General features: G+C 45.1%; 1 protein-coding gene across 8 annotated transcripts in view; it reads left to right on the top strand.

Moving 5' to 3' along the window:
• LOC139280792 (uncharacterized) overlaps nucleotides 1-27,171 on the top strand; it is a 228,693-nt gene that overhangs the window by 12,825 nt on the left and 188,697 nt on the right. For all 8 annotated transcript variants that reach the window (XM_070900496.1, XM_070900492.1, XM_070900494.1 and 5 more), the window contains exons 2-5: nucleotides 18,093-18,193; nucleotides 19,830-19,944; nucleotides 21,460-21,634; nucleotides 23,970-24,081. In XM_070900496.1, coding sequence (XP_070756597.1) covers nucleotides 18,112-18,193; nucleotides 19,830-19,944; nucleotides 21,460-21,634; nucleotides 23,970-24,081 — 484 coding nt within the window. In that variant the 5' untranslated portion in view covers nucleotides 18,093-18,111. The remainder of the gene's footprint in view (nucleotides 1-18,092; nucleotides 18,194-19,829; nucleotides 19,945-21,459; nucleotides 21,635-23,969; nucleotides 24,082-27,171) is intronic.

The following is a 27,171-nucleotide window of genomic DNA, read 5'->3' as shown; positions in this document are numbered from 1 at the left end:
AGGACACCCAGGTCCCTCTGAACACCAATATTTACCAATCTCTCACCATTTAAAAAATACTCTGCTATTTTTCCTACCTAAGTGGATAACTTCACATTTCTCCATATTACAGGTTGAGCATCCGAAATCCGGTGTTCCAAAATTCGGAATGTTCCGGAATCCGGATACTGGGCCAATCCGTGGTGGGGTCATCCGGAAACCAGAAAATATTCCGAAATCCAGACTTCCCCCCTCCCGGCCCGACCTCGCCCTGGCCCGACCTCGCCCCGGCCCGACCTCGCCCCAGGCCCTACCTCGCCCCGGCCCGACCTCGCCCCAGGCCCGACCTCGCCCCAGGCCCTACCTCGCTCCGGCCCTCAGCGGCCTGACCTCCGGCCTGACTCCACTGCACCTGCCCCGATTTCGCGCAGCCTGACCTTGCCCTGGCCCCCCTCTCTCCCCCTCGCCCCAGCCCCCCTCCCTCCCCCTGGTCCCCCTCCCTCCCCCTTGCCTCGGCCCCCCTCCCTCCCCTCGGCCCCCCTCCCTCCCCCTTACCTCAACGGGCCGACCTTGCCCCCTTCCCTCGGCTGCCCGACCCCACCTTTGCCCAGGCAAAGACGTTCCAAAATCCGTAAATATCCGGAATGGCCTCGGTCCCGAGGTTTACGGATTTCGGACGCTCAAACTGTATATTCCATTTGCCATATTCTTGTCCACTCTCTTAGCATGTGTATATCCCCTTGAAATCTCTTTGAATTCTCCTCACAACTTACATTTCCACCTAGCATTGTATCATCAGCAAACTTGAATATATTACATTTGATCCCCTCATCCACATCATTGATATAGATTGTGAATAGCTGAGGCCAAAGCATGGCTGGTTAAAGAGGAGATTAATGCAATAGTTAGGAAGGACATTAGCTTGGATGATGTGGAATCTATATGGGTAGAGCTGCAGAAAACCAAAGAGCAAAAAACGTTAATGGGAGTTGTTGTCAGACCTCCAAACAGTAGTAGTGATGTTGGGGAGGGCATCAAACAGGAAACTAGGGGTACATGCAATAAAGGTGCAGCAGTTATCATGGGTGACTTTAACATGCATATAGATTGGGCTAACCAAACTGGAAGCAATACGGTGGAGGAGGATTTCCTGGAGTGCATAAGGGATGGTTTTCTAGATCAATATGTTGAGGAACCAACTAGGGGGGAGGCCATCTTAGACTGGATGTTGTGTAATGAGAGAGGATTAATTAGCAATCTCGTTGCGCGAGGCTCCTTGGGGAAGAGTGGGCATAATATGGTGGAATTCTACATTAGGATGGAGAATGAAACAGTTAATTCAGAGACCATGGTCCAGAACTTAAAGAAGGGTAACTTTGAAGGTATGAGGCGTGTCTGTATTGGCTAGGATAGATTGGCGAATGATACTTAAGGGGTTGACAGTGGATGGGCAATGGCAGACATTTAGAGACCGCATGGATGAACTACAACAATTGTACATCCCTGTCTGGCGTAAAAACAAATAAAGGGAAGGTGGCTCAACCGTGGCTATCAAGGGAAATCAGGGATAGTATTAAAGTCAAGGAAGTGGCATACAAATTGGCCAGAAATAGCAACGAACCCGGAGACTGGAAGAAATTTAAAACTCAGCAGAGGAGGACAAAGGGTTTGATTAGGGCAGGGAAAAGAGAGTGCGAGAGGAAGATTGCAGGGAACATTAAAACGGACTGCAAAAGCTTCTATAGATATGTAAAGAGAAAAAGGTTAGTAAAGTCAAACGTAGGTCCCCTGCAGTCAGAATCAGGGGAAGTCATAACGGTAAACAAGAAAATGGCAGACTAATTGAACAAGTACTTTGGTTCGGTATTCACTGAGGAGGACACAAACAACCTACCGGATATAAAAGGGGTCGGAGGGTCTAGTAAGAAGGAGGAACTGAGGGAAATCCTTATTAGTTGGGAAATTGTGTTGGGGAAATTGATGGGATTGAAGGCCGATAAATCCCCAGGGCCTGATGGACTGCATCCCAGAGTACTTAAGGAGGTGGCCTTGGAAATAGCAGATGCATTGACAGTCATTTTCCAACATTCCATAGACTCTGGATCAGTTCCTATGGAGTGGAGGGTAGCCAATGTAACCCCACTTTTTAAAAAAGGAGGGAGAGAGAAAACAGGGAATTATAGACCAGTCAGCCTGACATCGGTAGTGGGTAAAATGATGGAATCAATTATTAAGGATGTCATAGCAGCGCATTTGGAAAGAGGTGACATGATAGGTCCAAGTCAGCATGGATTTGTGAAAGAGAAATCATGCTTGACAAATCTTCTGGAATTTTTTTGAGGATGTTTCTAGTAGAGTGGACAAGGGAGAACCAGTTGATGTGGTATATTTGGACTTTCAGAAGGCTTTCAACAAGGTCCCACACAAGAGATTAATGTGCAAAGTTAAAGCACATGGGATTGGGGGTAGTGTGCTGACGTGGATTGAGAACTGGTTGGCAGAGAGCAGGAGTAAATGGGTACTTTTCAGAATGGCAGGCAGTGACTAGTGGGGTACCGCAAGGTTCTGTGCTGGGGCCCCAGCTGTTTACATTGTACATTAATGATTTAGACAAGGGGATTAAATGTAGTATCTCCAAATTTGCAGATGACACTAAATTGGGTGGCAGTGTGAGCTGCGAGGAGGATGCTATGAGGCTGCAGAGTGACTTGGATAGGTTAGGTGAGTGGGCAAATGCATGGCAGATGAAGTATAATGTGAATAAATGTGAGGTTATCCACTTTGGTGGTAAAAACAGAGAGACAGACTGTTATCTGAATGGTGACAGATTAGGAAAAGGGGAGGTGCAACGAGACCTGGGTGTCATGGTACATCAGTCATTGAAGGTTGGCATGCAGGTACAGCAGGCGGTTAAGAAAGAAAATGGCATGTTGGCCTTCATAGAGAGGGGATTTGAGTACAGGGGCAGGGAGGTGTTGCTACAGTTGTACAGGGCCTTGGTGAGGCCACACCTGGAGTATTGTGTACAGTTTTGGTCTCCTAACTTGAGGAAGGACATTCTTGTTATTAAGGGAGTGCAGAGAAGGTTCACCAGACTGATTCCCGGGATGGCGGGACTGACATATCAAGAAAGACTGGGCTTGTATTCACTGGAGTTCAGAAGAATGAGAGGGGATCTCATAGAAACGTTTAAAATTCTGATGGGTTTAGACAGGTTAGATGCAGGAAGAATGTTCCCAATGTTGGGGAAGTCCAGAACCAGGGGTCACAGTCTAAGGATAAGGGGTAAGCCATTTAGGACCGAGATGAGGAGAAACTTCTTCAGCCAGAGAGTGGTGAACCTGTGGAATATTCTACCACAGAAAGTTGTTGAGGCAAATTCACTAAATATATTCAAAAAGGAGTTAGATGTAGTACTTACTACTAGGGGGGATCAAGGGGTATGGCGAGTAAGCAGGAATGGGGTACTGAAGTTGCATGTTCAGCCATGAACTCATTGAATGGCGGTGCAGGCTCGAAGGGCCGAAAGGCCTACTCCTGCACCTATTTTCTATGTTTCTATGTTTCTAAGCACTGTTCCTTGCGGTACCTCACTAATTACAGTCTGCCAACCCGAAAATGACCCGTTTATTCCTACACTCTGTTTTCTATACGTTAACCAATCCTCAGTCCTTGCTAGTATATTACCCCTAATCTCATGAGCCCTAATTTTGTTTAATAACCTCTTGTGTGGCACCTTATTGAATGCTTTCTGAAACACATCCAGTGGTTGCCCCTTATCTATTCTGCTAGTTACAACCTCAAAAAACTCAACAGATTTGTCAAACGTGATTTCCCTTTCACAAATCCGTGTTGCCTGCTCAATCCTATTATTATGTTCGAAGTGCTCTGTTACCACATTCTTAATAATAGATTCTCGCATTTTCCCTACTACTAATGTCAGGCTAACTGGTCTGTAGTTCCCCATTTTCTCTCTCCCTCTTTTTTTAAAGAGTGGGGTTACATTTGATACCTTCCAATCTGCGGGAACTGTTCTACAATCTGTGGAATTTTGGAAGATGACAACCAATGCATCCGCTATCTCTATAGCCACCTCTTTCAAAACCCTAGGATGTAGGCCATCAGGTCCAGGGGATTTATCAGCTTTCAGTCCCATTAATTTCTGCAGTACTTTTTTTCTACTAATACTAATTTCTTTCAATTCCTCATTCTCCCTAGACCCTTGATTCTCTACTATTTCCAGTTTCTTGCGTCTTCTTCCGTGAAGACAGACACAAAATATTTGTTTAATTTCTCTGCCATTTCCTTATTCCCCATTATAATTTCTCCTGTCTCAGCCATTTACTTTTTGCTAATCTTTTCCTTTTTATATATCAACAGAAGCTTTCACAGTCTGTTTTTATATCTCTCGCTAGTTTACACTCATAATCTATTTTCCCTTTCTTTATCAATTTCTTGGTCCTCCTTTGTTGAATTCTAAAATCTTCCCAATCCTCAGGCTTACTGCTCTTTTTGGCAACATTATAAGCTTCTTCCTTTGATCTAATACTATCTTTAACTTCTCTTGTTAGCCAATGATGGACCACTTTTCCTGTACGGTTTTTGTGCCTTAATGGAATGTATATTTAAGAACATAACGTAAGAAATAGGAGCATGAGTAGGCCATTTGCCCCCTCGAGCCTGCTCCGCCATTCAATAAGATCATGGCTGATTTGATCATGGACTCAGCTCCACTTCCCTGTCCGATCCCCAAAACCTTTACTTCCTTATCATTCAAAAATCTGTCTCCACCTTAAATATATTCAGTGATCAAGCCTCCACAGCTCTCTGGGGCAGAGAATTCCATAGATTTACAACCATCTGAGAGAAAAAATTTCTCCTCATCTCTGTTTTAAATGGGCGGCCCCTTATTCTAATACTATGACCCCTAGTTTTAGTTCCCCCTATGAGTGGAAATATCCTCTCTGTGTCCACCTTGTCGAGCCCCCTCATTATCTTATATGTTTCGATAAGGTCACCTCTCATTCTTCTGAAGTCCAATGTGTATAGGCCCAACCTACTCAACCTATCCTCATAAGTCAACCCCCTCATCTCCGGAATCAACCTAATGAACTATGTCTGAACAACCTCAAATGCAAGTACAGGAAACTCTCGTTTATCCGGATCGCTCAGGGATTCGGCAATTCCGGCTAAACGAATTCTCCGATAGGGCGGGTTTACATTTTAATGCTAATATTTGAAGGTGATAGAACCACACACGAAGATTTAGTTCATGTTATTTGAACGTGAACTTAATAAAATAAATGAAAATTGATTCATAATGTTTCGAAATTAAAAATTATTTTATTCTGTTAAAACTGAGATTGATTTTTAAAATAGCGATCTTATATCTGCTTGTTTAAATGAATTAATTTCCTTAATTAAAATGTTGTGGATGATATGAGTTTGCAGAACCTCGTGAGAAGGAAAATGAGAATTCGCCTCAAAAATCCAATGACATATTTCATTGCTTCTTCAGCGCGTGTCCAAGTCTTTTTTTGTTTTTCTTCAATTTAATTGTCTGAATCGCTCATCTCTTCGTCTGATTTGTCTTTATTGGTGACTATGCCGATAAGTTCCTCGTCAGTGTAAGTTTGTGTTACATCTGTTTCGATATCAACATCTATCCACTTAGCAATGTCATCTTCTGCTAGGGATTTAAGTGTGTTTGTTTCGTGTGCACTGCTGACAATCTCCATGATTTATTTTACAACCTGTTCTTTTATTAGCTCGTACATAAAAACCTTTGAATTCTTCGTCATCAGAAGCACTGTCTTCGAATATGACATTGGGCCACAACTTGCGCCAACACCTCTTCAATGTAGCGTTTTTTTACTTCTTACCATGCCAGCGAGCATGCATAAATGGCATCTTTAACACTACATGCTCTCTGGAAATCAGAGATTGATTGATCGCTATTAATCAATTTGCGCATGAAGTTATTCCTTTTGTGGCACTTGAAGTTTTGTATGACACCCTGATCCATAGTTTGAATGAGCGAGGTCATATTGGGGGGCAGATAGCATGCAAAGATGTTGCCACAACTAGACACTAACTTTGACTCCTGTGGGTGTGCTCTGCAATTGTCCAGAAGCAGCACACACTTTCCATTAGGTTTGTCTATTTTCTTCATGTTTTCTCGAGCTTGGGGGACGAATTCTGTTGAAAACATTTCCATGAATATGTCCTTGTCCATCCATGCACTTTTCTGAGCCTTATAGCTAACTGGTAAATGAGCAATTCTTTTTAAAGCACGTGGTTTCCTTGATTTGCCAATCACTAAAAGTGGAAGTCTATGTTCTCCAGAGGCATTGGCACAATTCAAGATTATTAACCTCCTTATTCATTTTAAAGCCTACAGCTTCCTTCTTCCCTGCTGCAGCCAACGTAGCAGTTGGCAAACACCTCCATAGTAAGCCAGTCTCATCAGCATGGTATATTTGATCTGCAGTCAATTTCATTTTCTGCACCATTTCAGCAAATGTTCTTGAATAATTCTGTGCGGCCTCATTGCTGATATTTTTTTGCCCAACACATCCAGCTGGCGAATGCCGTGGCGATGCTTAAAACGTGTGAGCCAGCCTTCTGAAAAAATGCACTCTTCAGTTAGATTCATTCTCATCTTGAAGTCCTTGGCCTTTGCTGTAATCATTGGCCCTGAAATTGCCACACCGTCAGACCGTTTCAAAGCAAACCATTCATAAAGTACTTGGTCTAGTTTGTCAAGCTTCAGCTTTCGCAAATTCTACCAAATTGCCTTGACGGAAGATTCAGAAACATCGGTGAAACTTTCTAAATCTTTCTTTTGCTTCTTGATATCGTTGATGATCCAACTTCATGTTTGTCCATCAAAGTATGCACACTTTTGCCAGCTTCAGACTTCTTTATAATTTCTAATTTCTGCTGAATGCTCAATACTTTTCGTTCCCTTTTAGTGCTGTCACAAGACATTTTAAATTGTACACCCGACTACTTGAACTGCTTTCAATGCGTGTGACAGTTGAAAAGTGAGAAAAAAGTCCACGCCTGCGTCAATTTATGTGTAATTGAGTAACCTGTTCACGTTTGCGATGTTGAAGTGAGCGAGATATTCGCGTGTGTGACAGTTCTTTTACATTCCGTTGCGGCGGGTTTTCCGTTACATTCATATCCGGATAAATGAGAGTTTCCTATATATCCTTCCTTAAATACAGAGACCAAAACTGTTATGTATGCAACCCTATTTAACCAGCATTCTACCGCCACTGGAGGGCGTATCTGTTGGAGTCCCAAGGGATCCCAGCATTCCTTGGGAGCACTGTATATAAACCGGACTCCCATGCTGTACCAGCACTCTGGAGTTAGAATAAAGAGACTAAGGTCACACTTACTCACGTCTGCAGTACTCAATCAAATTACTTTATCTGGACATAACAACTGGCGACGAGATAACGAACCATCACGCGAAAATGCAGAGAACTGTTGGTATCCTGGAGAAATTCTCAGAGGGGATGATTGGGAAGCCTTCGTGGAGTGACTCGACCAATACTTCGTGGCCAATGAGCTGGAAGGGAGTGTGAACGCTGCCAACCGAACAGCGATCCTCCTCACCGTCTGTGGGGCAACAACCTATGGCCTCATGAACAATCTTCTTGCTCCGGTGAAACCAACAATCAAATCGTATGAAGAACTGTGTACACTGGTCCGAGAGCACCTAAATCCGAAGGAGAGCGTTGTGATGGCAAGGTATCGATTTTACACATGTCAACGGTCTGAAGGCCAGGAAGCGGCGAGCTACGTCGCCGAACTAAGGCGCCTTGCAGGACATTACGAATTTGATGGATTCCTGGAGCAAATGCAAAGAGACTTTTTTGTGCTTGGCATTGGTCATGAGCTTATCCTTCACCAGCTATTGACTGTTGAAACACCGAACCTGAGCAAAGCCATCACGGTAGCCCAGGCATTTATGTCCATCAGCGATAACACCAAACAAATTTTGCAGCATAAAGATGTTTCGGCAAGTACTGTACACAAAGTAACGGCGTTTTCAGGCAGGGAATGCATATGGCAGAACGTACATGCCTGCAGCTGCATGACCTCAGATGACTCGGAGTCCGCCATTAAGCATTAATGCGAGGCAGTTAAAACCTTGTTGGCGCTGCGGAGGTGATCATCGAGCCCATCAATGCCGCTTGAAACACTATGCGTGCAAAGGCTGTTGAACAATGGAACATCTCCAGCGAATGTGCAGACGAGGTGCAAACCCTGCAAACCACCACCTTACAGAGGAAGACTGATCCATGGTGGATCAAACTGAACTAGAGACTCAAACGGAGGAGGCAGAAGTGTACGGGGTATACACCTTCACCACAAAATGTCCACCAATCATGTTAAAAGTTGAACTGAACGGAATTCCAGTATCCATGGAATTGGACTCGGGTGCGAGTCAGTCCATCATGAGCAAAAAGGCTTTTGACAGGCTGTGGTGCAACAAGGCACACAAGCCCAAGCCCATTCACACCAAGCTGAGACTTACACAAAGAGCTGATCCCTGTAATTGGCAGCGCAGCAGTAAAAATCTCCTATGATGGAGCAGTGCACGAACCACCACTATGGATAGTACCAGGAGATGGCCCCACACTGTTCGGCAGAAGCTGGCTGGGAAAAATCCGCTGGAACTGAGACGACATCCGAGCGCTTTCATCCATCGATGACGCCTCATGTGCCCAGGTTCTGAGCAAGTTTCCGTCGTTGTTTGAGCCAGGCATCGGAAGTTTCTCGGGGGCGAAGGTGCAGATCCACTTGATACCCGGTACATGACCCATCCATCATAAAGGCACGGGCGGTGCCATATATGATGCAAGAGAAAGTGGAGATCGAGCTGGACAGGCTGCAATGAGAGGGCATCATCACGCCGGTGGAGTTCACCGAGTGGGCAGTCCGATTGTTCCGGTTCTCAAAGGTGATGGCACAGTCAGAATTTGCGGGGACTATAAAGTAACGATGAGCCGTTTTTCACTGCTGGACCAGTACCCGCTACACAAGGCAGACATTGGCAGGAGGAAAGACATTCACCAAGTTGGACCTGACCTTGGCCTACATGACGTAGGAGCTGGCGGAATCTTCGAAAGGCCTCACCTGCATCAACACACACAAAGGCCTGTTCATCTACAATAGATGCCTGTTTGGGATTCGATCGGCTGCGGCCATTTTTTAAAGGAACATGGAGAGTCTGCTAAAGTCTGTTCCACTTGCAGAATCTGGAAGAGGTTCTAAGTCGGCTAGATCGTGTGGAACTCTGGTTGAAACGCTCGAAGTTTGTTTTCCTGGCACCAGAGGTCGTGTTCTTAGGGAGAAGAATCGCAGCAGACGGCATCAGACCCACCAACGCCAAGACGGAGGCCATCAAGATCGCGTCGAGATCACAGAATGTGATGGAGCTGCGGTCGTTCCTGGGGCTCCTCAATTATTTTGGTAATTTCCTACCCGGGTTAAACACCTTGCTAGAACCTCTACACGTGTTTCTACGCAAGGGAGATGACTGGGTATGGGGGAAATCGCAAGAGACGGCTTTTGAGAAAACCCGAAATCTGCTATGTTCCAACAAACTGCTTGTCCTGTATGATCCTTGTAAACATAGTGCTAGCTTGCGATGCATCTTCGTATGGGGTCAGGTGTGTGTTACAACAAGCAAACAATTTGGGAACATTGCAACCGATCGCTTATGCATCCAGGAGCTTGTCCAAGGCTGAAAGGGCCTGCAGCATGATTGAAAAAGAAGCTCCGGCATGCGTTTATGGGGTTAAAAAAAACGCATCAGTATCTGTTTGGGCTTAAGTTAGAGTTAGAAACTGATCATAAGCCACTCATATCGCTATTCTCAGAGAGCAAAGGTATCAATACCAATGCCTCTGCTTGCATCCAAAGATGGGCGCTCATGCTGTCCGCCTATAACTATGTAATTCGCCACAGCCAGGCACACAGAACTGCGCTGATTCCCTCAGTCGGCTACCATTGCCCACCACTGGGGTGGAAATGGCACAGCCTGCAGACTTGCTGTTGGTGATGGATGCATTTGAAAACGAAAAGTCACCCGTTACAGCCCACCAGCTCAGGACCTGGACCAGCCAGGATCCTTTACTGTCTCTTGTAAAAAAAACTGTGTCCTCCATGGGAGCTGGTCCAGCATCCCAGCAGAGATGCATGAAGAGATCAAGCCATTCCAGCGGCGTAAAGATGAAATGTCTATACAAGCAGACTGTCTTTTGTGAGGTAATCGCGTTGTTTTGCCCAAGAAAGGCAGGGAAACGTTCGTACGCGACCTACACATTATCCACCCAGGCATAGTAATGATGAAAGCTATAGCCAGATCCCATCGACCCAGATTTGGAGTCTTGCGTGCGCCAATGCAACACTTGCTTTCAACTGAGCAATGCACCCAGGGAGGCACCGCTAGGTTTGTGGTCATGGCCCTCCAAACCGTAGTCTAGGATCCATGTTAACTTCGCTAGCCTGTTTCTAGGCAAAATGTTCTTGGTTGTGTGGATGCTTATTCAAAGTGGATTGAGTGTGTAATAATGTCTGTAAGCACATCCACTGCCACCATCGAAAACCTACGAGCCATGTTTGCCACGCACAGCCTGCCTGATGTCCTTGTCAGCGACAACGAGCCGTGCTTCACCAGCACTGAATTTAAGGAATTCATGACCCGCAATGGGGTCAAGCACATCACATCTGCTCCGTTCAAGTCCGCATCCAATGGCCAGGCAGAACAGGCAGTCCAAACCATCAAGCAAAGCTTGAAACACATGTCGGTAGGCTCCCTGCAGACCCGCCTGTCCCGAGTCCTGCTCAGCTACCGCACCAGACCCAATCGCTCACCGGGGTTCCCCCAGCCGAGCTACTCATGAAAAGGGCGCTCAAAACAAGGCTCTCTCACGTCCACCCTGATCTCCATGATCACGTCGAGGGCAGGCAGCATCAACAAAGCATGTACCATGATCCCGCAAACTTGTCACGCGATGTTGAAGTCAATGACCCTGTATTTGTACTCAACTATGGACATGGTCCCAAATGGCTTACTGGCACTGTCATAGCCAAAGAAGGGAGTAGGGTGTTTCAAGTAAAACTCGCAAATGGACTAATGTGCAGAAAGCATTTGGACCAAACCAAACTGTGATTCACAGACAGCCACGAGCAACCTGAAGAGGACACCACCAACTTCGACCCTCCAACACACACACAAGTGGTAACTGACATCACGGTTCACCACGAAGCTGAACTCATCATCCCCAGCAGCCCAGTAAGGCCAGCTGCGCAGCAGCCCAGCAAAGAACCAACCAATTCACCTGCACCTGCTTTTGTACCGAGACGATCGACTAGGGAGCGGAAAGCCCAGATCATCTCATCCTGTAAATAAGTGTACTATTGACTTTGGGAGGGAGTGATGTTATGTATGCAACCCTATGTAACCAGCATTCTACTGCCACCAGAGGGCGTATCTGTTAGAGTCCCAAGGGAACCCAGCATCCCTTGGGAGCATTGTATATAAGCAGGCCTCCCATGCTGTACCAACACTCTGGAGTTAGAATAAAGAGACTAAGGTCACACTTACTCACATCTGCAGTACTCAATCACATTACTTTATTCTGGACATAACAAAAACTGTACGCAGTACTCTAGGTGTGGCCTCACCAATACCTTGTACAGTTGTACAGGACTTCTCTGCTTTTATACTCTATCCCCCTCGCAATAAAGGTCAACGTTCCATTTGCCTTCCTGATTACTTGCTGTATCTGCATACTAACTTTTTGTGTTTCATGCACAAGGACCCCCAGGTCCCTTTGTACTGAAGCACTTTGCAATTTTTCTCCATTTAAATTATAATTTGCTTTTCTATTATTTCTGCCAAAGAAGATAACCTCACATTTTCCCACATTATGGGCCCAGGTTTCCACACGATAAAAAACGGGCGCCCCTCCGAGCTTGGCGCCCGTTTTTCGCGCCTAAAACGGCGCCTAAAATAAACCTCGCGATTCTGGAGCGTTCTGCAGCTCCTTGTCTGCCTGGTGCGGCGCCCACGGGGGCGGAGCCTACACTCGCGCCGATTTTGTAAGTGGGAGGGGGTGGGTACTATTTAAATTAGTTTTTTTCCTGCCGGCAACGCTGCGCGTGCGCGTTGGAGCGTTCGCGCATGCTCAGTGTGAAAAAAACATTGGCACTCGGCCATTTTTGTAGTTCTTTGTAGCTGTTTAATTTTTGAACATTTTTTAATAAAAGCACATTGCCATCAGCACATCAGCACTGAGGCTTCTCACTGTCTCCTCCCCCCCCCCCCCGCCGCAAGAACGGGCGCCTCCTCCCCCCCCGCGGGAAGAACGGGCGCCTCCTCCCCCCCCCCGGCGGGAAGAACGGGCGCCTCCTCCCCCCCACACGGGAAGAACGGGCGCCTCCTCCCCCCCCGGCGGGAAGAACGGGCGCCTCCTCTCCCCCCCCGCGGGAAGAACGGGCGCCTCCTCTCCCCCCCCGCGGGAAGAACGGGCGCCTCCTCTCCCCCCCCGCGGGAAGAACGGGCGCCTCCTCTCCCTCACCCCGCGGGAAGAACGGGCGCCTCCTCCCCCCCCCCCAGCGGGAAGAACGGGCGCCTCCTCCCCCCCCCGCGGGAAGAACGGGCGCCTCCTCCCCCCTCCCCCCACGGGAAGATCGGGCGCCTCCTCCCCCCCCCCCCCGCGGGAAGAACGGGCGCCTCCTCCCCCCCCCCCCGCGGGAAGAACGGGCGCCTCAGGCTGACTGCAGCATTCTCCGTGCCTGAAGCACTTTCACACAGGTAGGAAGATGGTTTATTTAATCTTTTCTTTGCTTATAAATGTTTATTCAGGTTGGATTTATTTGTATAATATTTGTATAAGTATAAATAAGGATTTATTGTAGAATTTAATGACTTCCCTTCCCCCCCACTCCCCCCCCCACCTCATTCTGGACGCCTAATTTGTAACCTGCGCCTGATTTTTTGATGTGTAGAACAGGTTTTTTCAGTTCTACAAAAATCTTCACTTGCTCCATTCTAAGTTAGTTTGGAGTATGTTTTCACTGTGGAAACTTTGAAATCAGGCGTCAGTGGCCGGACACGCCCCCTTTTGAAGAAAAAATTCTGTTCCAAAGTAGAACTGTTCAACCTGCCTAGAACTGCAGAAAAAAAAATGTGGAGAATTGCGATTTCTAAGATAGTCCGTTCTCCACCAGTTGCTCCTAAAAATCAGGCGCAAATCATGTGGAAACTTGGGCCCAAAACTCCATCTGCCAAATTTTTGCCCACTCACTTAGCCTGTCTATATCCCTTTGCAAATTTTTTGTGTCCTCCTCACAATTTGCTTTCCCACCCATCTTTGTATCATCAGCAAACCTGGCTACATTACACTTGGTCCCTTCATCCAAGTCATTAATATAGATTGTAAATAGTTGAGGACCCAGCACCGATCCCTGCGGCACCCCACTAGTCACTGTTTGCCAACTGGAAAATGACCCATTTATCCCGACTCTCTGTTTTCTGTTAGTTAGCCAATCCTCTATCCATGCTAATATATTACCCCCAACCCCATGAGCTTTTATCTTGTGCAGTAACCTCTTATGTGGCACCTTATCAAATGCCTTCTGGAAATCCAAATACACCACATCCACTGGTTCCCCGTTATCCACCCTGCTCGTTACATCCTCACAGAACTCCAGCAAATTTGTCAAACATGATTTCCCTTTCATAAAACCATGCTGACTCTGCTTGATTGAATTATGCTTTTCCAAATGTCCCGCTACTGCTTCCTTAATAATGGACTCCAGCATTTTCCCAACGACAGATGTTAGGCTAACTGGTCTATAGTTTCCTGGTTTTTGTCTGCCTCCCTTTTTAAATAGGGGCGTCACATTTGCGGTTTTCCAACCTGCTGGGACCGCCCCATAATTCAGGGAATTTTGGTAGATTACAGCCAATGCATCCACTATCTCTGCAGCCTAGGATGTAAGCTATCAGGCCTGGCAAATCTGCACCCCAGGATGTAAGCCATTAGGCCCGGCAAATCTGCACCCACTGTCACCCTTGGAAGAGAGGGTCGCTGCTTTGATGGTCCTGCCTGGAGAAAAGCAACCACCACTGCGCAAGCTGGGCCCACACTCGAGGGAAAGGGTAAGTCCTTCAAATTCCAGTCTGGCTTTCCTAAATGTTAAGTACTGAGCGGGATTAGTCAGGCTTCGGTTCATGAGGATGTCTCCGCCAGCTACGCTGCGGTTGATGCAATGTGCTATCATTCATCGTGGTCCTTCAAATCAGCCTGCTGCCTGCGCTGTGAGAGCCTACTCATGCCACCCACCCTGCCCCTTCCTCTGCTGCTAACTATTTGTCTGCTCTGTTATATTTTGCAGAACTTGAGGCCAACCCTGAAGATGCAGAAGAAGATTCAGACGCGGACGAGCCTGAAGAGGAGAACATCTTCCAATCCCACCTTCCAGACCAAGAGCATGGGGGCGGAGTGGGGGGAGTTGGAGGTGATGGATGAAGCCCCCACTATTACTTTGGAGGAGGTGCAGGTGCCGCCCATTGAGGTGCCAGCCCCTTTCCTGAGTGGTCCGAGTGTTGGGACATTCCATGGTTTCTCACCATCCGAGGTTGGGGATTCCAGTGGGGTGCAATGAGGCACACCCAGGGCCCCACCGCCCGAGACTGCGGGTCCCAGTGGGATGCAGCGAGACACACGCAGGGTGAGGAGGGAAGGAGAGCTCAACAGCGCTCTCCTGAGGTACAGGATCTAAAAAATGTGGTTCAAATGATGGCAAAGAGCAATTGACCTTACGCGATCACTCCTAGACACCATCAGTGAGGTGTGTGATGAGGTTTTGGGATTGTCAGGAGAAGTAACAATACACTCATGAGAAATGAGAACACTGTCCAAGAACATGAGGGAGGGAATGTCTCAGGCAGCAGATACAATGTCGGTGCACATGAGGCAGGGAATGTCGCAGGTAGCTGATGCACTGTCAGTGAAAATGAGGGAGGGAATGTTGGAGTTAGTTGCTGCAATAAGGGAACACGCCCAGACCCCGTGTCCATTGACAGAATCAACTGCCACTCCCACTCCAATCCCTAGAGCAGCCTCTAAAGAGGCCCAAGCCGGGCCCGCCACATTACCGTCTGTTCACGCCCCCCCCTCCCCAATCAAGAAGTGCATTACCTGAGATGTTTGAAAGAATAAGCTTGGTACCAACCCGAGAAATGATGCGCCACCGCCTGCGGGCAGGGGTGGAGTCAACAAGACCAAGCGCAGTGGGCGGTCTTAGAATAAGGTGGAGGAGAGATGGATGCAGCCTTTCTTTGCTGCTGTTGTTATTATTGTTGTTACTGTTGTAACTGTTCTCAAATTAAAAGTTTTTTGTAAGTTATGTAAATTTACAAGTTTAAAAGTTTGTAAGTGATCTTAACTGAAAACTTTAAAGTTTGATACAAGAATATTTTATTAAAGTTAAGTTAAGTACAAACAAGTGTTTGTTAAACTTTTGAATAAAATATATTTTAAATTATAACTGAATCATTTCCATTATTTGTTCCATTATTAACACAACTTTTTGAACTAAAGAAGAATAATTTCCATCATTTGCTCCATTAACACAACACAACATTACAGAACAGGTCCAAACAGTAAACATGGTCCATTTGGAATAGATGCTGTTGCTGAGCCTTCAGGAAGCAAAGCGTTCACGGATGAGCTGCTGGTGCAAAGCTCGAGCAATCATTAAAGGGGCACGTCAGCCCGCCCTCCTCCGCCGTCGTGCTCCGGGTTCAGGCAGTTGCATGGCTTCCTCATCCTCCTCCTCATCGTCATCTGCATCCTCCTTCTCATCATTGGCCACTCTCACCTCAGGTGGGTCTTCTACTACCAGCTGCTGCTTCCTCATGGTGGCTACATTATGCAGCATGCAGCACACAACAGTGAACTGACCGACAATCTCAGGGGAGTATTGCAATTAGCCTCCAGAATGGTCCAGGCATCGGAAACGCTGTTTCAAGATTAATATGCTGCGAGTCGCAATGTGCGACATGTTGTATGTCCGGTCAGGTTCTGTCCGAATTACATGTAGGGGCGTCATGAGCCAGGTGACGAGGCCGTACCCTTTGTCCCCCAGCAGCCAGCTCTGCCCTTCCGGCTGCTGCTGAAACATGGCAGATATAGCGCTCTCGCGTAGGATGAACGCATCATGAGTGCTCCCAGGGTATCTCGCATCAACTGACATGATGCGATGCATGTCACACACGAGCTGCACATTAACGGAGTGGAAGCCTTTTCTGTTCCTGTACATCTCGGAATCCTCCAAAGGTGCTCGCAAGGTGATGTGGGTACAATCAATGCAGCCCTGTACCTTTGGGAAGCCAGCAATCCTGGAGAAGCCCACAGCCCTTTCACACATTGCCTGGGCAGTCATGGGGAACTTTATGTAGTCATTCCTCCGGGCATATAGTGCAACAGTCGCTTGCCAAATGCAGATATGTGTTGCATGTTGAGAAATGGCGCACACATCCCATAATCCAGAATGAAAGTGCAGCTGTAGCCTTCACTTCAACTGACAAAGCAGTATTCCTGATGCTTCTAGGTTACAGGTCTGCTTTTACTAACTCACAGATCTCTTTTACAACTTCTTTGCGGAAACGCAGCCTTCTTACACAGTCTGCATCACTCAGGTGCAGGTATGAACGCCTTCTCAATGTACCCGACGTGGGTAAGGCCTCCTGCCCGTCCTCCTACGTGCTCTGAGGTTCCTCATACGATGATGTTGAATCAGTTGTCTCCTCCGCAGCACCATCATGCAGAAGGCTTGCACGAGGTACGGCATTGTCAGTGTTGCCCCCTTGATAAATTATACCTTTGCAAGAAGCTCAAAACAGCATGGACAAGCTTCTTTGATGTCTCTCTCCCCAAGATCGATACCCTAGTATGGACCATACCCAGGTCTGAGCATGTGCAATAGGCTTGCTTAGATCGGGAAACCCACCCCGGGCTTCATTTGATGCTGCTTGCTGCATAGTGTAAGGCTTCTCATGCCTTCGGTTCGGCTTCCACACCACTTCCCCCCCCCCCCCCCCACCGGGCTTCTGAAGCCGAGACCCAAGCCCCTGTGTCCGGGCGAGGGACCGATTCTGCCGGCTGACGCTCCAACCCTCAAGCCAAGTTTGCAGACATTCAGTGGTGGCGTGGCATTTTTTTGTAAAACTCCAAAATTAAATAATTGCATGAAACTTCCATTTGCTGCGTTTTCAGTTGGAAAAAATTAAGCTTCATGATGCATATGTATGTGTTCTTGACTCCCTCCAAAACTTTGCCTGAAAGCAATGGCATCTTTGTGCGCCGATCTTTTAATGTGCGGTGGTTTTTCTTAAGTGCCCAAAAGGATTTTTGGGAGTGGTCACATGCTCCGTCCTGGGAAAAATGTAAGTTGGCCAAACTTGCTTAAATGTGAGAAACTGGTGCAGACATCAGGTTACACCCCCATGATGCAAAAAAGAACTAACATAAAAAAATCGTAACTAACTGAGTTACACTGGTGCACAATTGTCGCAAATCATTGGGAAAAATTGAGCCCTATATATGTGAGTCAGGATCGTCAATGCTGTAATTTGTTATTTTCAGCCAATCAAAAAGCCCGATGGGGAAAAATATGTCGTGACAGAAAAAGCATTTCTACTATATTGATGTATACTTATAAAAATTATATAGTAATACATTATGCTTATCTGGCGCTGTGGGGCTGGGTGGAATTTAAAATTAATTTTCAGAGCACCCCGACTGCTGTAATATGCTGTTTCATTCTTGCACTGACTGTTGCAGGAATTGACTGTGCCCAAAAAACCTTCCATTACAAAGAAAGCTGATGTGTAATCCCCAAGCTATGTTGCCTCTTCCAGAACAAAAAATTATTCTCGGAGTTGAATCAACGATTCCAATGACATCACAGATGCTCTCACCTATCCTAAGAGTACCAGTCTTCTTTCAATTGATCAAAGTCAGGAGGAACGAATGAGATATTGATTATTGATTTGACTTTCTTTCCCCCCTCAGTGCTTGTCCTGACTGGAGAATGCTGTGCAGGCACATTCCTGCTTTGCCTCATGCAGCTTACGGGGCCCTCAGCTTCGCCATTGCCCGAAGACCTCTCCACGGTTCGTTAACAGTCTTCTCTACACAAATCTTCAGTTGCAACTGAATTTACTTCTGCTACTTTGGTCTTTTATTCAATAGGTTTTTTGCTTTACTTTTGCAGTCTGTAATTTATAGACATCTTAAAAAATTCTCCAATTCTACCTGTAATGAAAAATACATTTTTGGGGTCTTTTTTTATCTGTTCAAGGTGGAACAGTATTATTTTCTGCATTCCGAGCCAGCATCAAGCTGTGTAACATGAATAGGTTAAGTGCAGATTAAAACCTCTTCCACTCTGCCGCAATGACTGTGTCTCAGTCCTGACTTCAGAAAGAAAGACTTGGATTTATAACGTGCCTTTCACGATCACTGGATGTCTCAAAGCGCTTTACAATCAATTAAGTACTTTTGGAGTGTAGTCACTGTTGTAATGTAGGAAACGCGGCAGCCAGTTTGCACACAAGCAAGCTCCCACAAACAGCAATGTGATAATGTTTTTTTGTTATGTTGATTGAGTGATAAATATTGCCCAGGACGCCGGGGATAACTCCCCTGCTTTTCTTCGAAATAGTGCCATGGGATCTTTTACGTCCATTTGAGAGAGCAAACGGGACCTCGGTTTAACGTCTCATCCAAAAGATCCAGAAGATCACCCTGACTGCTGTAATATGCTGTTTACATTCTTGCAGCAGCTATCCTTATTGCAATCTTAGAAAGGCCAATTAGTGTCATTTGATGCCAATTCTGGACCTTTCTGTGCTTTGAGTCCATGTTGCTCCAGAATCATCTTATGTAGAATCCCTATAGTAGGCAAAGAGAGAAAGAGGACTATCATTCTGGACTAGATGTAATCCAGATCCTGGAGATAAAAGGAGTATGTTCTAATCCAAGAACAACCTAATCAAATTACCAGGCCTGGACTCACCTACTCCAATCATACAGATGAGACTTTAGCTGCTGTATACTAGGTTTAAAGAAAGAACTTGCATTTATATAGCATCGTCTCACATCCCCAGGACATCCCAAAGCATTTCACATTCATTTCATTATTTTGGAAGTGCAGTGTCTGTTATGTAGGCAAATGTGGGTGCCAATTTGTACACGATCTCACAAACAGCAAGTGAGTTCAATCACCACTTAATTTGGTGGTGTTGATTCAGGAGTAATGTTGGCCAGGGCACAGGAGTACTCCTTTACCTTTAAATTGTGCTATGAGATATTTTACATACACAGAGGCAGATGGAGACTCAGCTTAAGGTGCTATTGAAAAGATGACATCTCCGATACTACAGCACTCCCTCAAAAAAAAATCAAACAAGATTATTTGCTCAAATCCTGAAGTGGGGCTTGAACCCACAACCTACCGAGTCAGCACCACCAGCTGAGTCAAGTTGACAACCAAATATAGTTGATTTGATCATGTCACTGGGTCAGAGGTGTAGCCCAGCCAGTAGCATAGAATTTAGGGAACGATAGGCATCTTGGGTCATTCTTGCCCATCTCCCTGGAGCTAGGTACTGACTGTTGTCGGTACAAACTTGGGAGCAGTCTGCCTGGCTGCCTTCTGTGCGTCATGGGAGTGATGTAAATGACACCTTTATAAAATATTAAATGCATTAAGAAGAATTGAAACAAGCTGCTCAATCTTTATTACAGATGGACTGATTAAACTTCACCCAGAGGTCTCCGAAGCAATTGCCAATCAGAAGGCTGTGGTGGCCTTGGAGAGCACGATCATCACACATGGCATGCCATACCCTCACAACCTGAAGTACGTGGACTGTTAGGATGCACTGGATTGGGACTCGGGGAGAGTCTGGATCTGGCACTGAAGCTTACAATTGTAATACGATCAGACTTCTAAGTAGGGAATCTTCCATTTGGAATCACCAACTATTGCTAAGGATCAAATTACCTTTTTGAAATATATTTCAGTGAGTGCTGTGAATGTCAGGAGTTCTGGTAGGAAGAGTTTCTGAGCTAGGTTAAAAGCAACAAGGCCACTGTTTTGCGGTTTGCGTGAAAAATAGAATTGCAGAATGTAATCCCCAAAGTGCCACTAAAAATCTTGGAACATCCCAAAGTCTCATTTCCTTTCCACAATGGGGAGGACCATCGGGGGGGGGGGGAGGGTGGGGCGGAGGATGTAGTGGGCTGCCGATCCACTACCGCTGAAAGTTAAAATCAACCCGAAGGAATCTGCAAAATGCAATTCCCAAAACGCTGGTAGAAAGCAGGAAATCTCGATAAATTAAAACAAAATTTGACTCTTTTGGACAATGTAACCTAGCAGCTGTGAATGTCAGTAGAGATATTAGCCAGAAGTGACTTTGCATTATCAGTGCATGAACACTTAACACATTCCTCTGACTGATATTTTAACAGAAGCATTAATCTGTTTACTTCTACTGGGTTAAATATCTCCATTGAGATAGTTGTAGAGGAATACCACATAAACATTAATCCTTTGCACACTCGGTTTGCAAGCCAATCATTAATATACTGGTTATTATGTAAAGTCCCTGGCTGGAGGAGCTAATGAAACTAACAGTGTGTGAGAGAAGGATGAATACGAGTCAATACTGTTCGTAGTGCCTTACTGACAGTGACATTTGAGCTTTGCATATTTACTCAGCTTATTCACACTGCAAGGACCAGTAACTACAGTCATCAGCAGGCATTACTGGAACAGAAATGTAACAAAATATTTCAACGGTAATGGTATATTAAAGTTCGTCATAATTCTTTTTAGTTGGATTCAATATAAAAAATTATGAAACATTGGGTGATCTGGGTGTAATGGGTAAATCAAATTGACTCCAAAAATATATGTAATGTTACATTAGTATTGAAAACATACAATAAAAACAACAGTGTAGTAAACAGATATTGTAAACCTTGCAACAAACAACAATATGGTCCTTTCCCCTTGAAGAGCATCATCGCTCATGAAGCCTCACTTGGTCCCAAACAAAATTAGTTTTGAACACAGGCACAGAAGCTGGGAATCTGAATTCTGGGCCTAAATTGTGCTCAAGTATGAGTGCACAAACAAAATGCAGCTGTGCAATAGACCACAGGCAGAAGGTAATGGGTGCAAACCACACCAAAGGCCTGCTCACCCAGTTTGCCAGTCCCGAGCTCATTCTGTGCCTGTGCAGCCAATGCAGCGGAGTGCAAAATCCATCCTATAAATTTAAAAGCCACCATGCACCTTTGTGCTGGTGTTTTTTTTTTAGATAAACACAGCTGTAATTTGACCCAAGGTTCCTCTGATTTGTTTCAGTACTGCTAAAGAGGTTGAACAGATAGTAAAAGAACATGGGGCAGTTCCGGCAACAATTGGCATTGTGAAAGGCAAGATCCATGTAGGAGTGACGGAGACCGACCTGCAGTACCTAGCAGAAACTAAGGATATGCTCAAAGTATCTCGAAGAGATCTACCATACATCCTCAGCAAGGTAAGGGCTCAAGAGGATTAAATATAATTTCTCCTATACAGTTGTTACCTCCACCATAAAGGGAGATGTTAGATGGATTTTTGCACACAAAAGGTCATTATTGCTTAGCATTACTACAGGTGGCTGTTGAAGCAGAGTGCAGAGTTGATTCCAACAGTTGGAGGAAAATATTGAATGGTAAAAGAAAGAAGCAGGGAAATAGGATGAGGCACCTCTGATTTGAAACCAGCTCCTGCACAGGCACTAGGAGCCAAATAACCGGCTTCTATGTTGAAATCAGTCCCTTGCCACAACTGCATTCCTCAGTTTAGAGAACATGTTGGGATTACTTCCTTCTATTATTTGATGGATTAAAATTTAGACAGAAAACTGGGGATATGTATCTGAATTCCTGACATTCACTCCTGGAGCACAAAGCTCCTGTGGTGCTAAAATTGAAGATCCCACCCCAGCATATGTTAAAATTCAGAGCTTTCCCATCAAAAATTGAAAAATTATTTTAAATTTTTTTGTTGATTGCTTTGAGTTCGCGCTTAAACATACATAAAATTAAATGCCACAGCCATTACTGTTTAGAATACATGTCAAAATCTAAATAACGATCCAACATTGGTAACATTTCCAAGTTTCACATATGCAACATGTATATTTATTAAATAAACAACCCTTTTGAATATAGTTATTAAAGTGGTTTAATTCATCAAATTTTTCTCAGAAAAAGTTGAAGAGATCATGCTTTTACCTTGTATGATGTTTTATAACAACAACTTGCATTTATATAGCACCTTTAATGTCATAAAACGTCCCAATGCATTTCACAGGAGCGATTATCAAATAAAATTTGACACCGAGCTACATAAGGAGATATTAGGGACAGGTGACTAAAAACTTGGTCAAAGAGGTAGATTTTAAGGAGCAACTTAAAGGGGAAGAGCTTTAGGGAAGGACATTTATTCTGAATTTCATTATGTTACAAGCCTTAATTACAATACTAAGTCCGCAACTTAGTGTGGAAAATGCATGATGGCAGCCAAAAGGATTTTCAAAAAAATATTGTTCCCTATTTACTTCCTTGGTATTGATTGCATTTTGCTGATTGTCCATTTTTGATTTGTAGTTTTGGTTTTCATTGCTGCTTTGTCCATTTACTACTTGTCCAATTGTGATTTGATGCTGTCTTATGAATATCAAATTTGAATCAATCAGTCGCATATATACAGGCGTGATGCCTCAAACATGATGGACAAAAGCTGCTCTATACACAAGACTAGAGATAAAATAGATGTTTCTCCCTTGGGACTGTTTATCAAAAGACAGCGACAGATCTTTCTAAACCATCCTTGAATGTTAACTTGCTCTTTTGCTTATGAACTTCAAGTTGTTGAGACCAGGCTTCCATTTGCCAATGTGAAAATTATCCTACATTAGCATCCAGTTTTCTAGCCAAAATGGCCAGAGCTCCCCTCTGTTCCTGGTGGAACTCTTCTGTTGATCAACAGAAAGTTGTTGAGGCCAATTCACTAAATATATTCAAAAAGGAGTTAGATGAAGTCCTTACTACTAGGGGAATCAAGGGGTATGGTGAGAAAGCAGGAATGGGGTACTGAAGTTGCATGTTCAGCCATGAACTCATTGAATGGCGGTGCAGGCTAGAAGGGCCGAATGGCCTACTCCTGCACCTATTTTCTATGTTTCTATGTTTCTATGTTAACTTGCCGGAACTTTTTTTTTAATTCGTTCGCGGGACATGGGGGTCGCTGGCAAGGCCAGCATTTATTGCCCATCCCTAATTGCCTTTGAGAACTTACATTTTCTCCTCCAGTCTTACTGTCACTGATCGGTTAATGGATTCAGTTCTGGGAAATTCCAGAGCCTTACTTTTATATTTTTGTCTTACAATTGTGCACAAATCTATGTGCAAACTTCCTCATATTTTGTGAAGCCAATTGGAACTGAGTGGACTTACTGAATAATCTGATTCAGCTTGGCCCTGGGATCAGAAAAGCATCTAGGAGCTCAAAAATGCTAATGATACAGTTTTTTTAATAAGCTGACAGAAAATAATTATAAGTTTGTTTGGCTTAGTCTGGGGAAAGAAGGAGCTGTTCCATTGTTACAGGTGGCCAATGACTGAATGACATAAGTTCTGCTTTTGTTGCAGACAGGAGTATAGGATTAAATTTCTTGCGTGCATATTCCAGAATATTTTTCTCTGTGACGCCAGAATTGAAGCTTTGCTACAATCAAGTGTGTTGTGTCTTATTCTGTGTGTTTTGAGAAATTTAAATAAGTGTTGTTGAGGCTCAGTAATATTAATTGAGTTTTTTTCTATCAGGGCTTATCTGGTGGCACCACAGTTTCAGCCACCGTGTTGGTAGCACACAAAGTTGGCATTCCATTGTTCGTGACTGGTGGGGTCGGAGGAGTGCATCGTGATGGACAAAACAGTAAGAGATTTGTAAAATGCACTTCAAATATCCAGGATTCATACTCATCCATAATTTTGGATACATTATGTAGCAAATTTTAGCAACTCAGTAATACAGTCACCCAACATCTTAACTCTTCGTTAAATGAGTAGAAGGGGTAAGGTCCACCCTAATGCTAAGTCAGGGGAGAAAAAAGATGTTACAATATGTATACACACGTTCAGGGCAACGTTATACTCAATCCGAGAGAGGGTGTTGCAACTCCTACACAGCAAGCGAGCCCCAGGTGGGCAGAGGAAACATTTCAAGGACACCCTCAAAGCCTCCTTGATAAAATTCAGCATCCCCACTGACACCTGGGAGTCCCTGGCCAAAGACTGCCCTAAGTGGAGGAAGAGAATCCAGGAAGGCGCTGAGCACCTCGAGTCTCGTCGCCAAGAGCATGCAGAAATCAAGTGCAGGCAGCAGAAGGAGCGTGCGGCAAACCAGACTCCCCACCCACCTTTTCCTTCAATGACTATCTGTCCTACCTGTGACAGAGACTGTAATTCCCGTATTGGACTGTTCAGTCACCTAAGAACTCACTTTTAGAATGGAAGCAAGATTCCGAGGGAATGCCTATGATGATGATACTCAATCCAGGAGAAAGTGTTGCACGCCTTAGGCCAGGTAGGTTATTGGTCAGGGACAGCAGGGTGTGCCTGCGATTCAGGCAGGTACCAGGTGTAGTGCTGGAGGAGTCACGGCCTTTGCCCTTATACAACAGATATGAGGATCTTGTTACCTGTTTGAATGAGGGCAGTCTACAGGGTGGATGAGTAAACTGACCACAGCACCATGGTACAGGATGGTACACCATGATTCAAGTGGGGGAAGTGAAAAGGAATGTTGTAGTGGTAGGGGACAGTATAGTCGGGGGGTTAGATACTGTTCTCTGCAGTCGTGGCCGGGGGTTCCGAAGGCTGTGTTGCCTGCCCAGTGCCAGGGTTAAGGATATCTCCTTCCAACTGAAGAAAAATTCAGAGTGGGGGAAGGAGGAGGATCCAATTGTCATTGTCCACATAGGAACCAACGAGGTAGAACTAGGAATGAGATTCTGCTGAGAGAGTTAGAGGAGCTAGGGTCCTTTAGAAGTTGATTCAGGAGAAATTATTATGGGAATAAAGAAATGGGAGAAACAAAAACAAATATTTTATATTTGTCTTCACAGTAGAAGATGCAGAAAGCATGCTAAGAATAGTGGGTAACCAAGAGGCTAAAGAAAGTGAGGAACATAAAATAATTAAGATCAGTTGAGAAAAAATACTTGAGAAATGAAAGGCACTAAAAGCTGATATATCCCCTGGACCTGATAGCCTAGATCATAGGGTTCTAAAAGAGTTGGCTGCAGAGATAGTGGATGCATTGGTTGTGATTTCCAAAATTCCCTAGATTCAAAATGGTCTCAGCGGATTGGAAGGTAGAAAATGTTGCACCACTATTCAGGAAAGAGGGAGAGAGAAAATAGGGAACTACAGGCCAGTTAGCCTGACATCAGTTGTTGGGAAAATGCTGGAATCTATTATTAAGGAAGTGGTAACAGAGCATTTAGAAAATCATAATATGATTAGGCAGAGTCAACATTTTTGCTAAGTGACAGGAAACAAAGTAGTGGTGAATGGTTTTTCGGATTGGAGGAAGGTACATTGGTGTTCCCCAAGGGTCGGTACTAGGATCACTGTTTCTCTTGATATAAATTAATGACTTGGATGTGAGTCTACAGGACATAATTTCAAAATTTGAAGTGAACAGTGAGGAGGATAGTGATAGACTTTGAGAGGACATAGACAGGCTGGTGGAATAGGCGGACACATGGCGGATGGAATTAAACGCAGAAACGTGCAAAGTGATACATTTTGGTACGAAGAACGAGGAGAGGCAATTTAAACTGAAGGATACAATTCTAAAGGGAGTGCATGAAGAGAGAGACTAGCTGAAGTGCTCTTGCAGAGAGCCGGCACGGGCTCAGCAGGCTGAATGGCCTCCTTCTGTGCTGTAACCATTCCATGATTCTATTCTATGAATTTGTTCCCTCAGAGGGTTATGAATCTTTGGAATACTCTAACCCAAACGGCTGTGGATGCTAAATCGTTGAGTAAATTCAAGACTGAGATGGATAGATTTTTGGACTGCAGGGGAATCAAAGGATATGGAGATCGGGCGGGAAAGTGGAGTTGAGGTTGAAAATCAGCCATGATCTTATTGAATGGTGGAGCAGACTCGAGGCACCGTATGGTCTACTCCTACTCCTAATTCTTAGGTACTTATGTACCGATATACTCAATCTGGAAGAGAGTGTTAGAGTACTCAATTCAGGAGGGATTGTTACAGTACTTATCCACGCAATGGAAGGATTTGAAAATTTGGGAATGTTTTTGTTGGAACAGAGGATATTGGAGGATGATTTGAAAGAAATGTTTAAAATTACAAAGGGATTGAAGAGGATGGATAGAAACAGGGGCCCCGATATTGGTGGCCTTATCGCCGACTGCCGCCGTTTTGCTGCTGTTTTCCTCTCTGTTATGTATGTAAACTTGTAAATACCATGTCTAAGCACCAGAGGGCTTATCCCTTGGAGTCCCAAGGGATCCCGCAATCCCTTGGGAGCACCTGTATATAAGGAGGCCTCACAGGCTGGAGAGGCACTCTGAGATCTGTAATAAAGGACTACGGTCACATCTTACTTTGAGCTTGCAGTATCTAGTCTGACTCTTTATTCAAGACGTAACAACTGGTGACGAGATACAGATAATGAACCCCACCGCAACAATGCAGAGAACCGTGGGCATCCTGGAGAAATTTTTGGAGGGAGATGATTGGGAAACCTTCGTGGAACAACTCGACCAATACTTCGTGGCCAACGAGCTGGAAGGGGAAGCGAACGCTGCCAAACGAAAGACGCACCAACGTATAGCCTCATGAAAAATCTGTTCGCTCCAGCAAAACCCACAGACAAATCATACGATGAGTTGTGCACACTGTCCGGGAGCATCTAAACACGAAGGAAAGCGTTCTGATGGCAAGGTATCTACACGTGCAAGAGGTCTGAAGGCCAGGAAATGGCGAGCT

Source organism: Pristiophorus japonicus, chromosome 15 (genome assembly GCF_044704955.1).
Source record: "Pristiophorus japonicus isolate sPriJap1 chromosome 15, sPriJap1.hap1, whole genome shotgun sequence".
In the NCBI taxonomy this organism is placed as follows: domain Eukaryota; kingdom Metazoa; phylum Chordata; class Chondrichthyes; family Pristiophoridae; genus Pristiophorus; species Pristiophorus japonicus.
The sequence above is the reverse complement of the archived record's forward strand: the minus strand, read 5'-3'. Positions and strand labels throughout refer to the sequence as shown.